Genomic DNA, 19,696 nt, shown 5'->3' with positions numbered 1-19,696 from the left:
CTCTGAATCCTGATTTTACTAAAATGGTTTCTCATTCTAGTGAAGATTTGATTGGACAAAAATTTGGACACGCCCCTGAGTACAAGATGAGTCATTAATATATTTTTATTACAATATTTGAATACTAATAATATAATAATACTATTAATAATACTAATAAATATTAACTTTTTTTATTTATAAATGCAATTTATTCCTGAGACGGCAAAGCTGAATTTTCAGCATCATTACTCCCGTCTTCAGTGTCACATGATGCTTCAGAAATCATTCTAATATGCTGATTTGCTGTTCAAGAAACATTTCTTATTATTATCAATGTTGAAAACAGTTGTGCAGCTTAACATTTTTCTGGAGACCATGATACATCTCAGACAGCAACATAGTGTCGGCCCAGATCCGGCCCACATCTCGTATGTGTGGAATCCACTATGTTGCTGTCTGGGATTTTTTTTAGGATTCTTTGATGAGAAAAGAACAGCATTTCTTTGAAATAGAAATATTTAGTAACATTATAAATGTTCAGTGTCACTTGAATTCAATGCATCCTTGGTGAATAAAAGTATTAATTTCTTTTAAAAAAAGGTTCCTGACCCCACACTTTTAAACAGTATATATTCTGTATCTGAGATCACTCTGTCAACTTTGACAAGTACACTTCAAATCTAACATAAATGTTAGCTTTGAAGTGTACTTGTCAAAGTTGACAGAGTGATACAAATCTCCAATTGTGAGTAAGTGATGTCTTTAAAGGCACATGCCTTAATATAACAGCTTCAAAATCATTTCGATGGTAAACAAACTCGTAGTAGGGCGAATCATCCCGAGAATGAAGGGGGATGGTGGGGGGGGTTGACAGGTTTGACAGGTGGCCCGACTTTACGGCACGACGTCACATACATCAACAACATCTGAGGCAACCTCTATGGAAGACACTAGCACGCATTTCAGACGTGAATCATGGCAGAGTTGACGAAGAAAACGGAGAAAGTATTTACGACAGTAACGTTAAATACAAGTACTCCACAGCGACTCTAGGGGTCGCTGTTTGAGAGAAACAGAAACTGCATAGTGTGCCTTTAAATCTTACTAAGCTTTTGCAAAACAATTTAGTAAACTATTGTTGAAAATATACATCAATATAGAGGTATAAGCGGTATTGAATCCAGTCTGCTCACCTGCATGGCTATCCGTTTCAACTCTGCATTTCTCTGTACCTCTGCAATGTCTCCTACTGCCAAACCAATCTGCAAACATGATTTAGACAAATAAGCCGAATACATTCTGAAAAATTGCTACTGTCATTGACAACAATAGCTGAATTCCAGCATGCCAGTGTTGAGTGTCCTACCATTAGGTTCATGAGAAGAATAGGCATGAGAAGCACAAAAAGCACAAACACAGAATAGGTGACCCCAGGGAATGCCATGTGGCCTTCTTCATAAGTGTTCAGGAATGTGCTCTGGTAGTTCAGCTCTCCCACTGTCATCACAAATGTCTGGGCAAGCGCAAGGCCGATGGAGTTGAACTCAGGCTGTTGAAAGCAGCAAACAGTAAACATCATTATCAAACTGCACCAATTTGCCAAGACTTGATGGGTCTGTTGATATGTTGATATGATCTCTCTTTTTGGACGTACCCGGTGGAGCATCAAAGCGTAGAAGGCCAATCCGAATGCCAGCAAAAGAAAGATAAAAAGAACCATGATGCACACCAGGGTCCTAACGATCCCACCAAACATCACCACGTAAATTCCAATTCGCTCAAACCTGCAATGTGAAAACGACATTAGAGTTTCAATGTTCTATACATACATTCTAGACTATTTTGTAGAAATAAATAAAAAATAAACTACTCAATCATAGTATGCTAAAAGTACATTTAGCTATCATAACATTGTAACATTTAGAACGAAAATGGATATTCCTTTTTAGAATTGCTGAAGATTACATTTAACTCTTATTCAATTATTAACATTTCTAAGGATTAACTTTAAGTGAGTGTTACATGATAGCAAAGATACACTATCATTCAATAGTTTGGGGGTCATTAAGATTTTTTCTTTAGTTTCAATATACAGTATATTGTGCATTTCTTTCAGTATATACTATGCAATTCACAGTGATTAATCAGCATGTGATGTACTGTAATTAATTTGATTAGAAATTAACTGATTGGAATCCCCAGTAAATTTCCTTTAGATAAATTTGTGCAAGCAGAAAATGTGATTGTTCAAATTTAAGAAACCTACAGGCCATTAAATCTACCTCTGGAAGTAGAGCAGGAAGCCGATCCATGAAGTCAAAATGGCGTAAGCTCCAGCCTGCCATTGCCACGTGTTGTCTACATTGAAGCACATGGGAATGACAAATACTAAAGAGCTAATAGCTGCACTCCAGTCAGCAGGGTTAGAGAAGTCCGTGAAGTAATTTATTCGCTACAATGTGAAAGACATAAGGGGTTAAATAAAAATCACCTTTAGGTTCCAAACATAGTGCAATTTGAATACTCTCGCCAGTGGCAAAGACCATAGAACGATGCATGCAAAATCTGAGCTGTGTTTTTATAGGTAAATTACTTGGCTGGAAGGCTTAAAGCACTTCAAGAGAATCCCCACAGCAAAGGCATGTGTATTTAATGTGCATCATGACATTTATGATTAATAACGGTTTGATTGCCCTCTACTGAGAGTCTCTGTAGTAGTATGAGAGGAATTTATAGTGGATGCATCATGGGAAGTGATGACATGATTATTACCTGCTGAGCCAACTGCACCAGCTCTTTGCAAACGGAATACACATTCATGACAAGCACCATGATTATACAGACTGAGATTAAACATTTTTGCTGGATGGAGGGAAAAGAGAGAGAGTGTCATTACAGCATTATCGCCAAATTAATCACATTAACATAATGAGTGTATCACTTTTTATTCATAACCCAACTAGCATATTATGCTGAATTAAAAATATCTGCTATGGTGTGTGCATGTTCCTCACACTCAAAAATAGATTATATTAATGCCAACATGAGCTTTCTGTGCAATTTCTCAACAGATAAATAGTAATATGCATACGAAATTAGACATACTTAATTTCATGGAGATAATAACCTTGGAGCTGATGAATAAGTGGGACTGATGGATGCCATTCAATAACACTCAAAATGTGAGAATGGAGATGCATGTGATTGTAAATGATGGCTTAGATAATTAGCTTGTCATTGCATAACAGATTAGGTCAAAGTGACAACAAGAACTTCTGACCCCCATTTAATGACAAATAAGGTATATGATGACAATATTGGTGTACTTTAAGTAACGCCAAAGTCCATTCAAAGGAATAGTTCACCCCAAAAAATTAAAAGGCAGCATTAGATGATACTTACACTAAGTGAAAATAGCAGTATTTTCTTTGCACCAAGTATAAATATATGCTATTTATACTATTTCGAACTTGGGACAGTAGCATCAAAAGTTAACGACATCTGCCTAACTCTCCATGCCACTAGCTCAATCAGACAATGGTGGGCAGAAATAGTATAAATAGAATCTGCCAACAAGGTGGGTTATTTGCACTTTATAATTAAAATTCTGTCATTGTTTACACACCACATTGTTTATGTTGTTCCAAACCTTATGTCGTATGACTTACTGTCCTCTAGCTATTTTCTAAGGAACATATGTACAGCGCATTTGGAAAAATACTAAATCTTCAAAACTGTTTGTCAAGAAAATAACAAGCTTGCATTTGGATAATATATATATCAAATCATCAATGCAATCTGAAAACAACATCATACATTTAGCTCAAGTGGTGCTAAAAAGTCACATATGGTCGGTCACTGTATTGAGCTCTACAAATTGTCCCATTTATTATCTCTGAAGTGGTCTGACTCCACCCCCTTGTTTTATGTGACAATTTTTACCATCATCAAAATCTAGGATGTGCCTAAATTAATTTTAAAGTTGGCATGATGTTACAATTCAGCCTCTCTTTTTTTCTACATGCATATTGATTTTATTGTGAATGATTTATTCATGGCCGTTTAACTTTTTATTTTTTTAGCTCATAATTTTGAATGAAAATGTCATAACTCGATCTTCCTGCAAAACAACAGACTAATTTAGTCCAATCCTTCAGTCTCCCAAAACCCCATCCCTATATTACAAATGACTGCAAGTTTGCCTCCATCCAATCAACAACCGATGTTTCACTCAACTGCTACCTGAATTTTATTTTATTTTCGTTATTTTATTATCATTATTTTTTAGTAGCAAACATTAAAGAAATAATGTTTCACCAGTGTTTTTTTTTTTTAAGCCACTATTTTGATAATTTTCACAAAACTTTCATGGCCCCCAGAATATTTTGATGTATGAATATCTAAATATGTAATTTGTCAGAAAGAACAGAGCCTCTGCTTTTAAACAAACAAAAAAACATTTTATTCTAGCTTCATGCATCTTTTTTTTTAATCAAATCAAGTTTCATAAAGAAAGCAACATTTTGAACAAAAAGCTAAGAAAATCGAATTTTTGTCAAAGACTACAACGTGCATTAGCAATGCTTTTGTCAATTGTTTCTGCTTCTGTTTTGCTTGTGTTTTTATCCGGAGATTCTGTACTATTTCAAAAGATGCACCCTCTACCATATAACAGTGCAAAACATGAAAAGCTGGAAAATTCCGTCAATGTCTGGGAAGCGTTATCTCATAAATGACGGGAAAAAATTAAAAAGAAAAGAAAAGAAAAAGGAAAAATCTGTCAATGATGGGGAAAGAGTTAAAAAAACATAACGCAAAGGAAAACCTAGGCTAAAAGTTTAAATAAAAAAAGACCTTAAATTCCCATAAATTAAATAACAGCATTTGTACAATCTTTTTTCTTACAATGGAGTAAAAGGCTTGCACTAAATATCTGCCTTTTTTGACTTAATGTAAAAAGTAATGGGAATTTTCTATTCATAGAAAGAGCCCTCTTAATTGTCTCATAACACAGACCCTCCCATGTGTTTTCACACTTTTGATGTGTAGCACCACATTTAGAAGACAGCTGTCATATTACCAATTCTGTAAAGGTTATATACTATTTTGCATCTCTTTTAGCATTTATGACAGTGTGACTTTGAAAAGTAATTCACAATCAATTTGATTGTCATTTAAATTCAACTACCATTATTCTCTTTCACCTTTCCCTTCTCTGCTTGTCACAGATAAGCATCTCCTGCTGTCATTTGTCGCACAAATTACAGAACTCTTTGAGCTCATCTCTTCCCTACAAGATGCTAGAGAGCTCTGAATAGAGGCTGTCTACCTCACTAAAAGATACGGGCACCATGATGACAGATGTGCCGTTGGCAGAAATGTCCTGGCTCGGTCTCAGATTGAGGATGAGGTATGTGAGGGGCAACAAGCCAAGCAGGTAGACTGCCAGGTTGAGCAAATGAACCTTGCTTCCATATGCCTTCCTGTCCGAATAAAACACAATATCAGTTGAAGATTCAAAAGTGTGCTTATGTAAACCAGTCTATTTGTTTGAAGTTATGTTAAGACTCTACTGCAGCTATTTTTAACCATATGCACAAAAGTGAAAAAGCAGTGACTATTTTGTATAGCACATAAAAACAAGTCACTGTAGAAATTAGCATATCAGAAATTGTTTCTCATGGGGAAGTCTGTGAAAAATACATCTGCACGGCAGTAACTTCTTGTCACAATCATCAGTTTCATTGTCTTATCCTGTTTTCATGGTTTGAGTTCTTTGTTTGTTGCCATAGTTTTTAATTAAGTTACACACCTGTTTCTTGTTCAGTTGATTATCCCTGTGTGTATTTAAGCCTTGAGTTCTTTCTGTTCATTGTTCAGAGTCGTCAATGTTAAAGTGTAGTGTTTCTTAAAAGTCTCTTTATTCATACATTCTGGGTCCCCCATAATTGTTGCGCCATTTAGCGGTAAAAGGCAGCAAATACACGTCCCCAATTTTACCGCTGCGGGAATTGGGGATGTGTATTTGGTCCCTTTTACCGCTAAGTGGCCCCACAATCACAGACTTTGAAAAGTGTCAGTTTATTCTCTCTATTACGTAATCTGCTGGGGCTCATTGAGAGCTGTAGCAGATCAATTCAAGTGAAACATTGTAGTTTAACAAATTAATAAATCACAGTACTGAAATTACAGTACAAATTAAGAAATTAAAATAAATGTAAAGGCTTTTATTATGTGCATCGAATTTAAGCAAAGTAAACGTTACCCTGCGAGCCCAGTTTTTCTATAATTAGAAAGCTATGCATGTCAATAGGTTATGTGTCTTAAACTTTGTGTTATTTTAATTTGTAGTAGATTTTTTAACTGAAACATAGCACTGAAATAAATGAAACTAAATGATCGTAAAATTAAATTGCTAATTTAATTTTACATTCTAGTGAGACCTCTGTTGCGCTGCACAGACGATAAGACCTTCTGAAGGTGCTGTTGAAGGCAGCTTGTATGCCAATCGCACCAGAAAGTCACAATGGCCTGAAGAAACTCGTCTTTAATTCACTAGAATAGATTATTGTTTTGTGAATCACTCATTCACATAATGGGGATGACTGACAGTGATACCCATACAACACATTTCAAAACAGATCCATACATTGAACAAATCAGAAAAAGACTAAAGATGACTAGGCTAGACAAAAAAGGGGGGAAAAAAGACTAGGCTACTAAATAGTATTACTTTAGACATAAAAACTAATAAAAAAATTAAAAGAACACGGAAATTTAAATTCAGTTTAAAACCCCATTGCACATTTCAAGGTTTAAATAAAGTGTCAGGACAGTTTTATCTATTTAAAACAGGTTTGCATCGAGTTTAGCGTTTTTAGGCTTTGCCACGGTGGCAAACGCGGCAGTAATAGGCATTCTGGTTGACTACCAACTTGAGCTCCCTCAAGGATCACACGAGGCATTTCTTAGATCTGGAGGCCTGACCCACTATCCCGACCACTCACTATGCATTTTCTACAACAGTGGCCTCAACGAGTGACCGAGGACATGCCTGCCCATGAGTAGTTATAACCCTATACCATGTGTCAAAATGATTGATGACTTCCGGTCCCGCCCCCAGATAAGACATCTGGTCACCGCCCTTCCGGTTGACGGTTGGCCTTGTCCCGCCCTTTCTGGCGTGTATTGATATGGATATGGATTGTCCTATTGACCCTTCGATCATGTGTTTTGACAGGTTTATCTACCGGTGTTTTTCCGGCATATGTTGTTGTTATGGTTTGCCCTATTGTCCTAGCTAGTCGTAGATCATGTGGTTTTGACAGAAAGTTTGAAGACTGTGTCACACACCCATTATCTCTTGTGCACACAAGCTGGGTGTATTTTCTGTGTTTGTGATAGACATCTGTTTTTGACAGAAAGTTTGAATTTGTTGTCCGGTTCAGTTATGTGTTTGTGTGTATGTGTGTGTGTATGTCTGGGTATATGGCATCACAAGTGCTGTTAGGAAATGTGTCAGCATCTGATATGATCCCCTCCACATTCCTGAGGTAACAGCAAAAGTGAAAAAAAAGAGAGTTGTCCCTAATCATGTTTTATATTTCACACAAATGATATACAATAATATCTTAGCAAAAATCTACTGAAACCATTTAATTCAGTTTTAGAGAAACAAAAGAATAAAATGAATAAGGATTTTACTAAATACTAAAGCCTATCACAAAAAAAAAGAGTTGAAAACATACTGTTCTTTAAAAAGTATAAATGAAAAGATTATAAAATAATTTAACCAAGGTTGAAAAAACATACCGTTCGTTTAAAGTATAAATGAAAAGATTATAAAATAATATAACATAAATGTCAGTGTTTCTCTCTCTCTCCTGCTAGGTTTATTCAGCGATCAGAATGAGACAATAGGGATAAATTTATTTCAAAGTTTAAATGATATCTTTATAAAATGTTGTTTTTATTTTATTTTATTTTTTTTAATTAAATTTAATACATTTATTAAAAGTCGTAATAATGTTTTTAAATTCAATACATTATTAAAAGTTGTAAAACAAAAACACTGTTTTTTCTGAATGCCTCTCCAGCCAGAGTAGTGTGTGTGTGTGTGTGTGTGTGTGTGTGTGCGTCCTCTGACATGACCCCCTCCACATTCCTGAGGTAACAGTGAAAGTGAGAAAAAGAGAGTTACCCTAATCATGTTTTATATTTCACACAAATAATATGCAATAATATCTTACTAAAAATCTACTGAAACCATTTAATTCAGTTTTAGATAAACAAAAGAATAAAAAAAAATCATATTACATAAACATTCCGTTCTTTAGGCCTATAAGTGTATAAAATAAAATAGCCATCTTGCTAATTTAACTAAAGTTGAAAACCATTCAGTTCTTTATAAAAGTATATAATTAAATGCTTATAAAATAAATATCTTATTGATCCAATTGTTTTTGATAAACAAAAGAATAAAAATCATATTACATAAAAAACGGTATACATTAAAATGGTTATCTTGCTAATTTAACTAAAGTTGAAAAACATTCTGTTCTTTAAAAGTATATAAAAAAATAAAAAATAAAAATCTACTGAAATTTCAGTTTTAGATAAAAATAAAATTCATCTAAGTCTGCTGACTGAAGATTTCATGAAGCACCAGACAAATGGTATGTTTGTGTGTGTGTGTGTGTGTGTGTGTGTGTGTGTGTGTGTGTCTGTGACAGGTTCTGGTAAATTAGCGTGCCGTCATCTTTCTGAATTTATTTCAAAACATAATCGTAAAAGTTTAAATATGATCTTTTAAAATTAAAAGACTGTTTCAATAAAATCTTTAAAGTTTGAATACATTCATATCTTCTATTTATCTTTTAGAAGATTACTTTAATGATTTTGTTTAATGGTGACCTAAAGTATAATTGTTATTAAAGAATGTCTGTTCAAAAACTTTAGATTGTAGAAAAACTGTACTTTTTAGTCGTTTTAAATCTCATTTATATGAAAAGATTCAATCAGCATTTTTTTTGTCCATGCGGGGTTTCAATTTTTATGGTGGGGGCTTTCCATAGCTATAATGAATTTTGTACCGTACACCTAAACACAGAAAACTACATTTGTACATTTTCAAAATGAAATAAACAAATAAATAAATCATTTAATATCATTTTGTGCACACACACGGTTCTAAAAAATAAACTAATCTCTATTTTAAATTAAATTATTATTATTAATAACATATGTTACTAAAATGTAAACAAAGTTTTAGCTAAATAAATATATAAACAAAAACACCTTACAGCCCCAGATCCTTCAGAGATAAACCACAGTGTGATCTGAAGCTTCAGGAAACAGGGTATCAGACCAGATGAGTCTCGGGGGACAATGTCACAGTAAATCTAGTCTGCTAACGCCTTTTACAGAATACATCCAGAGTTTATACTAAATTCATTTAAAAGCATAATCATACAAGTTTAAATAAGGTATTTTAAAATTAAAAGAAATCTTTAAAGTTTTATTAAAATCATATCTTCTATTTATTTTCTTAGAAGATTACTGTAATGATTTTGTTTAACGGTAACCTAAAGTAGAATTTTTACTAAACAGCGTTTAGTTGTTGATTGTTGAAAAACTGTGCTTGGTCATCTTAGATCTTTTGTCCATACAACATGTTGTCAAAGTTTGTCACAATGTTTTGTTGTTTTTAAGAAATCCGAGGACTCCACATTGCTCTTATTTAGACTAAGTTGTATCATCTGCAAAATCACTGACCCGGCATAAGTAAAGTTGGTCTTGAGCGAATATTTAATTTTATCAGTCATAATTCAAAGTATAAGTATACGATCGTATAAGATCATTTTAACTTGTATTCCCCGAACTATCCTTAATCAGTGTGGAATCACACAGGGTGAAACCCTTTACTGAGAATATACTATCGGTTATCTACTCAAAATATATGTAGAAGTGTAAAATCGGTGTTTAAAATCTGTCTGCTGGCCGCATGAATAGACTTTGGGGAGAGCTGATGATACAGGAAGCATGCCCTTTGACCTCCTCGATTGTGGAGGCTTTTTTTTTTTTTTTTTTTTTTTTTTTGTTAAAGACCCAACTACAAGTTAGTTCTCCCAAAAGAATTTCTCCCATCTAGTGGTTCTCCCATCTACTCGCTTTTTCAAATGCGTGTTGCAACTGCGGTAGCCTAATGTGTCAAAAGCTATGACAACATGGCTTCCAATAGCGCTTCATTGAGTTTAACGATACATGTTTTTGTACTGTTATGCCAGCTATATAATGATTTACACAACCAAGCAATGAAAAAAGCTTGTAATTTAGACCATACCTTTGACTTGCCTGTCGAGAAGAAATCAGGCAACTTCCCTTTCAAAGTCTTTCTCCTTCATTAGATCTTTCCACATGGGGAAAAGCTATCCTGATATTTATTTACATACCGATAAATTAAATGTTAGCTTTTAGGCGTTAACGATTCCTTCTCCCGTGGCTCGGCATAAGTATGATCCTACATTATAATGTACTGTGCAGTGCAACCTTTCAAATTTGCCGGGGCAGTATCATTGCCTCCCATATGGTCTAGCGGTTAGGATTCCTGGCTTTCATCCAGGCTGCCCGGGTTCGACTCCCGGTATGAGAAGACATTTTTTTTTTTTTTTTTTACATTGTCAACAAAATTCAAGTTATTCAATAATCATTTTTAGTTATCCATAGTCTTAGAGGCCTACAAGTATTAGTGGCCTACACGAACTGCAGAAACAAGCAGAAGATACGTAAAAACTCATAAATGCTGTTTCAGTAGGCTACTGAATCATTTTCACAAATACAATTATATAGAATTCAGAAAATTTCACTATGGAATATTTACTTTATCTATCATAATTTCAATTTAGTACATCATCATTTAAACTTTTCATCTCATAATTATGACGCATAGTCATAATTGTAATTTCAACTTTTTGTTATAATTATTACTTAATTCAGAATTACAATTTTTGTCAATTACACCTTTTTAATGTAATACTTAAAACGTTTTTAAGGCATAATTTGGTTGTTGACTATAGTAGTGTTGATGATGAAACGTGTTGAGTTAGGCTAGCGCTTTTTGCCCCTCTCTGGTATTATAGTGTTTCAAGATGGCGGAACGACACGGAAGCCTCCTTGGACTTACCCGCCCCGTGTAAATAAAGATAAGAAATGTTTCGCTTACGAGGATAAGTCAGATCATTGGCAGAGGTCATTTTACACCCATGAGGACATATTTTATGAATACAGACAATGATTTTAGCTAATAAAATAAAACATTTTCAACGAGCGAATCTACACATGAGAGGCCTTCAGAAGTCATAACTCCAGGGGTCAACGGCTTAGGCCCATTGGTTTCGGTATTTGTAAAAATCAAATACTGTATTACACTTTTCAAAGTTACAATAAAAAGACCTGTTGTGTTCTGACACAAGGCCATTAACTTGTTTTTATAAATGTATTTTGCTTATTTCTACAAATATCGACCTGAAAAATGAAAATCAGAAAAAACAGAAAAAACATTGTTTTAAAATACAACTAAACCATGATAATGTTTAGTTTAGATGTTGATGACTAAGCTTCTGGCATATAGTGCAACCACGCAACAAGAAATCTAATATTGGTGTAATCTTTGCGAGGTCTCACTCACGACACACAACTTTGTAAATAAAATAAAAAATATTATGGAAGTCATTGTACTGTAATTTAACCATATTTTATTTATTAATATTATGGCTTCATGTTGATTTAAAGTTTTTAATTGTTATTAACAAATACCTTTTAACATCCGGCACAAAATGAAAGAGATGTATTATTTGAAAAAAAAAGAAGAAAAAAAAAAGAAAAAAAAAATGGAATGTTCACAATCACTATGTGTCAAAAACAGTATGTGTGTAAATAGTTGTGCAAAGTTCCACACCCTATGGACTAACACATAAATAAATATATATAACATACACAAAACATTTCTTAACTAAGCAACTGTTTCTTAAATTATCAGACACTCACCGCACTGATGTTAACATCACCATATATTGTGTTTTCTACCATGATTGTAGTAACTATTGTCCCACCATTCTTCTGGGCAACTGTTAAGTTAAGCTGATTAGGGTTCTGAATTAATGGCTGTCCGAATGTTGTAGAAATATTACGCTGTCGTCGTTGTGGAAGGTTGTTAGGCTGTTGATTTGTCATGTTTCCAGAATGTGTTTGAACGCACAGCGTTTGAACGTCACCATCTGTTAAAAAATGAACAATTAAATACACAACCAAAAACCATGTAAACATTATAGTAAAGCTTATTGAAGATTGAGAAACATATTGACTACTAACAAAGTAAATTATACATCTTTTCCTACGTTTGATATTCTTTTTTCTGATTTTTTTCACTATGGACTTGATCCTTTTTAATGCTGTTTTCTCTCCATATTTATTCTGTAGTTCCTCTACTGTGTCTTCCAACCTCCCTGTTGTTGTTCTTCTCCTGCTGTGTTAACCAAAGACAAACAGTTAGAAGAATAAAATGTATGTACAATAGCAAAAATAAAAGTTGGTCATTAGTTGTTAGGATTAGATACACCTGTAGACACATTCACACACCCGTTCGCCTGTTTTCATTTAGCATACACCAGAGTTCAAACATTCACTTTTTCAAAGGGTCGAATGATTACGCGGTCAAAATTTCTCTTTTTAACATGAGAGTTAAAAAATGTACACGAGTCACGACGCATTGCATTATGCACCTGACCTGCCGGCTGATGAAGTATTATCAAGAAAACATGAATACAACACACTGCACTTGGATGAATACATTTATTAGATTTATTTAATAATATTACCAGTTCCATATTATCTTTATATAAGACATATAAAGACATCTTAAAAATAAGACAAAAAATGATTTTATTTTTTAAATTTGACTGCATTCTTTACTTTTTGATTTATGAATTATAACAGACTGATGGGAAAAACATTATTTTGCAGTTACTTTTTTAAAATTTGTTTTATTATTCAACTATCTCTTTCTTTTTGTTAGATTTTTATTAGTTGTAATTTTATATATAAACATTTAACTTTTAAAATAAAGGTTTTACAACAACATCACCATCTTCCGCTATATTTTGGCCTCCATGCTCATCTATTTACAGTATATGATATTGGTGAAGGGGGCCAGCATGAATATATATTTTTAGGGGGCCCCCCGAATTCTCTACGGCCCCGTTCACATCGCATCGTAAGCGCATAATATCACCTGCTCAAGTACGTCTTGACGAGTTTCTTCTGTATTAAACAGCGAATCTTCTCAGTCAGATCGTCGCAAGATCTCAGGAATCCTCTCACACTGCTTGTGTTCACGAGCTCCATCGCTGCACTTTTGTGCGGCTGTGTGTGACTCTTAACAATTCAAACAGCAGCGCGGAGATGTGACGTCATGTGTCGAGCACATCTTTGCATTTCTTCTGAAACAACAATTTTTAACATCACTATCGCAACACTTATCGTATTGCCGGCTGGGATTGTAATGTTTTGTATGCCGTTTTCTTTACACTCACCCCGGATATCTGTTTCCTGCAGTTAGCTGTAATGTTAGTGAACTCTAGGTCTTCTCTTTGTTCATATACGACAGTATTCGCATGAATTGGCTTGATTTGATAAAATTATGTTTTAAACCATCATCTTCACTTGAGACATTTACATTATACCGTCCTAGTTTTTAAATAGCGCTAAAATGTATATTTTAACCCTTTATGCGGATATGCCGTACAAGGTTCTCTGTTCTCTGGTTCTGTGTTTTTAAAAATAAAGACAAGGATACCTCTTTCTATAAGCGACCCTTAAAATCTGTGCATACAACAAAACACGTGTAGGTGTACGATGATTTATCAACAAATTACTTTTGTTTGAAGAAAAACTTAAATCAGCTGGTGCTTGATAACTATTGAAGTTATGATGCGATATTTATCACGTTTTAATTTTAACTCAATACTCTATGAACTTTAACATCTTGTTGGTCAAATTAACTTAAAGCCTACGCATCCTAGCTACTTTCTAAATGTGTGTAACAGAACTTATGGTGAACAATTTAGCCATATGTTTTAAACGTGTAATGTTTAAACAAATTTTGTTACTGGACTGAGTGAAAATAATAAACTTCTCTTTTGTTTTTATGCATCAAGTTAAATGCAAATGATAGGAAAACTTTATGATAGGAAAGTACGGACGGCGCCTTTGACCAAGCCTCTACATATGGGGCACTTGCTCAGAGAAGGCGCACATTCTTTGCACACAACTAGGTGACCACAGGGGATGAAGACAATGTTCACTTCCTTATCCATGCAAACTTTGCATGTGCGCTCCTCTTGAAGTCTTTTTAACTGTTCCTCCATAGGCAAGTCTGAAAGATCTTGACTAGGGGATGCAGCTTCATTTGTCTCGACCGTCAGGCCACACTCAAATTCCATCTCTAAAGCAGGATTGTTCTCTTGTTCTCTCACAAATTCTATCGATTCGCTGTCTCGCAATCTTGCTTGAATCTGATGAACAAACTCTTGGCCCTTTTCTTGCAGCAGGTATTCACATCTTGGAAACCACTTAGCATGTTCTACCCATGGATCATCACCAGACTCCCAACATCTGAGTCCACCATCGCAACAAAAGCACTTCACGTCATCATTACGACCAACATAGTAAAAACCAGCCTTTGCCAATTGTTCTGGTCGAACAATTATTCTTGAGGGCCAGTAGACAAATGTGAGCAACCTTTCTTCACACTGTTGCATTGCCGATACATTGGAAAGGTCGCCACCAGATAAAGGTACATTATCTGCACGGTCATCTCGAACGAAGCGGCAGTGGGGGTAATGCCTCTGGTGTTCTCATACTGCACGATCTCCCGGTTCCCAGTTGCTAAGCTGGCCTCCACAACTGAAGCAAGCCACTCTGTCGCCCTGGCCAAGGTAGTAGAAACCACTTTTGGCAAGCTCGGCTGGAGTTACTGGTGCAAGAGGCCAATTCTGAAAGGTGTCAAGGCGTTCCTGTTCCCGACGCATGCCAGGATTGTGACAAGCCGGAGGTCGCTGGTGAGACATATCCATGTTTAAGTAAACTTCTCCATTTGGCCTGAAACGGGTGTCGCATGGGATGTCCAGCAGAGAGAAGGGCTTGAGTGGACACGCCCTGTGGCCCCTTTTTTTTTTTTTTGTCTTCATCAAAAGTGCCTTTTCCCCGCGTAGCCATGCTACAGCTTTCCGCCCCTGCGACACCCGTTTCAGGCCAAATGGAGAAGTTTACTTAAACATGGATATGTCTCACCAGCGACCTCCGGCTTGTCACAATCCTGGCATGCGTCGGGAACAGGAACGCCTTGACACCTTTCAGAATTGGCCTCTTGCACCAGTAACTCCAGCCGAGCTTGCCAAAAGTGGTTTCTACTACCTTGGCCAGGGCGACAGAGTGGCTTGCTTCAGTTGTGGAGGCCAGCTTAGCAACTGGGAACCGGGAGATCGTGCAGTATCAGAACACCAGAGGCATTACCCCCACTGCCGCTTCGTTCGAGATGACCGTGCAGATAATGTACCTTTATCTGGTGGCGACCTTTCCAATGTATCGGCAATGCAACAGTGTGAAGAAAGGTTGCTCACATTTGTCTACTGGCCCTCAAGAATAATTGTTCGACCAGAACAATTGGCAAAGGCTGGTTTTTACTATGTTGGTCGTAATGATGACGTGAAGTGCTTTTGTTGCGATGGTGGACTCAGATGTTGGGAGTCTGGTGATGATCCATGGGTAGAACATGCTAAGTGGTTTCCAAGATGTGAATACCTGCTGCAAGAAAAGGGCCAAGAGTTTGTTCATCAGATTCAAGCAAGATTGCGAGACAGCGAATCGATAGAATTTGTGAGAGAACAAGAGAACAATCCTGCTTTAGAGATGGAATTTGAGTGTGGCCTGACGGTCGAGACAAATGAAGCTGCATCCCCTAGTCAAGATCTTTCAGACTTGCCTATGGAGGAACAGTTAAAAAGACTTCAAGAGGAGCGCACATGCAAAGTTTGCATGGATAAGGAAGTGAACATTGTCTTCATCCCCTGTGGTCACCTAGTTGTGTGCAAAGAATGTGCGCCTTCTCTGAGCAAGTGCCCCATATGTAGAGGCTTGGTCAAAGGCGCCGTCCGTACTTTCCTATCATAAAGTTTTCCTATCATTTGCATTTAACTTGATGCATAAAAACAAAAGAGAAGTTTATTATTTTCACTCAGTCCAGTAACAAAATTTGTTTAAACATTACACGTTTAAAACATATGGCTAAATTGTTCACCATAAGTTCTGTTACACACATTTAGAAAGTAGCTAGGATGCGTAGGCTTTAAGTTAATTTGACCAACAAGATGTTAAAGTTCATAGAGTATTGAGTTAAAATTAAAACGTGATAAATATCGCATCATAACTTCAATAGTTATCAAGCACCAGCTGATTTAAGTTTTTCTTCAAACAAAAGTAATTTGTTGATAAATCATCGTACACCTACACGTGTTTTGTTGTATGCACAGATTTTAAGGGTCGCTTATAGAAAGAGGTATCCTTGTCTTTATTTTTAAAAACACAGAACCAGAGAACAGAGAACCTTGTACGGCATATCCGCATAAAGGGTTAAAATATACATTTTAGCGCTATTTAAAAACTAGGACGGTATAATGTAAATGTCTCAAGTGAAGATGATGGTTTAAAACATAATTTTATCAAATCAAGCCAATTCATGCGAATACTGTCGTATATGAACAAAGAGAAGACCTAGAGTTCACTAACATTACAGCTAACTGCAGGAAACAGATATCCGGGGTGAGTGTAAAGAAAACGGCATACAAAACATTACAATCCCAGCCGGCAATACGATAAGTGTTGCGATAGTGATGTTAAAAATTGTTGTTTCAGAAGAAATGCAAAGATGTGCTCGACACATGACGTCACATCTCCGCGCTGCTGTTTGAATTGTTAAGAGTCACACACAGCCGCACAAAAGTGCAGCGATGGAGCTCGTGAACACAAGCAGTGTGAGAGGATTCCTGAGATCTTGCGACGATCTGACTGAGAAGATTCGCTGTTTAATACAGAAGAAACTCGTCAAGACGTACTTGAGCAGGTGATATTATGCGCTTACGATGCGATGTGAACGGGGCCGTAGAGAATTCGGGGGGCCCCCTAAAAATATATATTCATGCTGGCCCCCTTCACCAATATCATATACTGTAAATAGATGAGCATGGAGGCCAAAATATAGCGGAAGATGGTGATGTTGTTGTAAAACCTTTATTTTAAAAGTTAAATGTTTATATATAAAATTACAACTAATAAAAATCTAACAAAAAGAAAGAGATAGTTGAATAATAAAACAAATTTTAAAAAAGTAACTGCAAAATAATGTTTTTCCCATCAGTCTGTTATAATTCATAAATCAAAAAGTAAAGAATGCAGTCAAATTTAAAAAATAAAATCATTTTTTGTCTTATTTTTAAGATGTCTTTATATGTCTTATATAAAGATAATATGGAACTGGTAATATTATTAAATAAATCTAATAAATGTATTCATCCAAGTGCAGTGTGTTGTATTCATGTTTTCTTGATAATACTTCATCAGCCGGCAGGTCAGGTGCATAATGCAATGCGTCGTGACTCGTGTACATTTTTTAACTCTCATGTTAAAAAGAGAAATTTTGACCGCGTAATCATTCGACCCTTTGAAAAAGTGAATGTTTGAACTCTGGTGTATGCTAAATGAAAACAGGCGAACGGGTGTGTGAATGTGTCTACAGGTGTATCTAATCCTAACAACTAATGACCAACTTTTATTTTTGCTATTGTACATACATTTTATTCTTCTAACTGTTTGTCTTTGGTTAACACAGCAGGAGAAGAACAACAACAGGGAGGTTGGAAGACACAGTAGAGGAACTACAGAATAAATATGGAGAGAAAACAGCATTAAAAAGGATCAAGTCCATAGTGAAAAAAATCAGAAAAAAGAATATCAAACGTAGGAAAAGATGTATAATTTACTTTGTTAGTAGTCAATATGTTTCTCAATCTTCAATAAGCTTTACTATAATGTTTACATGGTTTTTGGTTGTGTATTTAATTGTTCATTTTTTAACAGATGGTGACGTTCAAACGCTGTGCGTTCAAACACATTCTGGAAACATGACAAATCAACAGCCTAACAACCTTCCACAACGACGACAGCGTAATATTTCTACAACATTCGGACAGCCATTAATTCAGAACCCTAATCAGCTTAACTTAACAGTTGCCCAGAAGAATGGTGGGACAATAGTTACTACAATCATGGTAGAAAACACAATATATGGTGATGTTAACATCAGTGCGGTGAGTGTCTGATAATTTAAGAAACAGTTGCTTAGTTAAGAAATGTTTTGTGTATGTTATATATATTTATTTATGTGTTAGTCCATAGGGTGTGGAACTTTGCACAACTATTTACACACATACTGTTTTTGACACATAGTGATTGTGAACATTCCATTTTTTTTTTCTTTTTTTTTTCTTCTTTTTTTTTCAAATAATACATCTCTTTCATTTTGTGCCGGATGTTAAAAGGTATTTGTTAATAACAATTAAAAACTTTAAATCAACATGAAGCCATAATATTAATAAATAAAATATGGTTAAATTACAGTACAATGACTTCCATAATATTTTTTATTTTATTTACAAAGTTGTGTGTCGTGAGTGAGACCTCGCAAAGATTACACCAATATTAGATTTCTTGTTGCGTGGTTGCACTATATGCCAGAAGCTTAGTCATCAACATCTAAACTAAACATTATCATGGTTTAGTTGTATTTTAAAACAATGTTTTTTCTGTTTTTTCTGATTTTCATTTTTCAGGTCGATATTTGTAGAAATAAGCAAAATACATTTATAAAAACAAGTTAATGGCCTTGTGTCAGAACACAACAGGTCTTTTTATTGTAACTTTGAAAAGTGTAATACAGTATTTGATTTTTACAAATACCGAAACCAATGGGCCTAAGCCGTTGACCCCTGGAGTTATGACTTCTGAAGGCCTCTCATGTGTAGATTCGCTCGTTGAAAATGTTTTATTTTATTAGCTAAAATCATTGTCTGTATTCATAAAATATGTCCTCATGGGTGTAAAATGACCTCTGCCAATGATCTGACTTATCCTCGTAAGCGAAACATTTCTTATCTTTATTTACACGGGGCGGGTAAGTCCAAGGAGGCTTCCGTGTCGTTCCGCCATCTTGAAACACTATAATACCAGAGAGGGGCAAAAAGCGCTAGCCTAACTCAACACGTTTCATCATCAACACTACTATAGTCAACAACCAAATTATGCCTTAAAAACGTTTTAAGTATTACATTAAAAAGGTGTAATTGACAAAAATTGTAATTCTGAATTAAGTAATAATTATAACAAAAAGTTGAAATTACAATTATGACTATGCGTCATAATTATGAGATGAAAAGTTTAAATGATGATGTACTAAATTGAAATTATGATAGATAAAGTAAATATTCCATAGTGAAATTTTCTGAATTCTATATAATTGTATTTGTGAAAATGATTCAGTAGCCTACTGAAACAGCATTTATGAGTTTTTACGTATCTTCTGCTTGTTTCTGCAGTTCGTGTAGGC

General features: G+C 35.2%; 1 protein-coding gene and 2 long non-coding RNA genes across 3 annotated transcripts in view; 1 reads left to right on the top strand and 2 right to left on the bottom strand.

The window, feature by feature from the left end:
• trpa1b (transient receptor potential cation channel, subfamily A, member 1b) overlaps positions 1-19,696 on the bottom strand; it is a 55,183-nt gene that overhangs the window by 2,910 nt on the left and 32,577 nt on the right. Inside the window, exons 19-24 of the mRNA XM_084102534.1 lie at positions 5,312-5,465; positions 2,755-2,844; positions 2,265-2,434; positions 1,637-1,766; positions 1,349-1,531; positions 1,176-1,244 (exon numbers count right to left, since the gene is read on the bottom strand). Of these exons, the coding sequence (XP_083958660.1) occupies positions 1,176-1,244; positions 1,349-1,531; positions 1,637-1,766; positions 2,265-2,434; positions 2,755-2,844; positions 5,312-5,465 (796 nt within the window). The remainder of the gene's footprint in view (positions 1-1,175; positions 1,245-1,348; positions 1,532-1,636; positions 1,767-2,264; positions 2,435-2,754; positions 2,845-5,311; positions 5,466-19,696) is intronic.
• On the bottom strand, positions 11,068-13,715 carry LOC311075270. The gene is made up of 3 exons (XR_014604454.1): positions 13,271-13,715; positions 12,378-12,505; positions 11,068-12,257 (listed from the first exon to the last, which is right to left on the bottom strand). It is a non-coding gene; the product is annotated as an uncharacterized lncRNA (long non-coding RNA).
• LOC311075269 lies at positions 16,714-19,361 on the top strand. The gene is made up of 3 exons (XR_014604453.1): positions 16,714-17,158; positions 17,924-18,051; positions 18,172-19,361. It is a non-coding gene; the product is annotated as an uncharacterized lncRNA (long non-coding RNA).

The sequence above is a fragment of the Abramis brama genome (assembly GCF_963993115.1).
Source record: "Abramis brama genome assembly, chromosome: 24".
Classification (NCBI taxonomy): Eukaryota; Metazoa; Chordata; class Actinopteri; order Cypriniformes; family Leuciscidae; genus Abramis; species Abramis brama.
The sequence above is the reverse complement of the archived record's forward strand: the minus strand, read 5'-3'. Positions and strand labels throughout refer to the sequence as shown.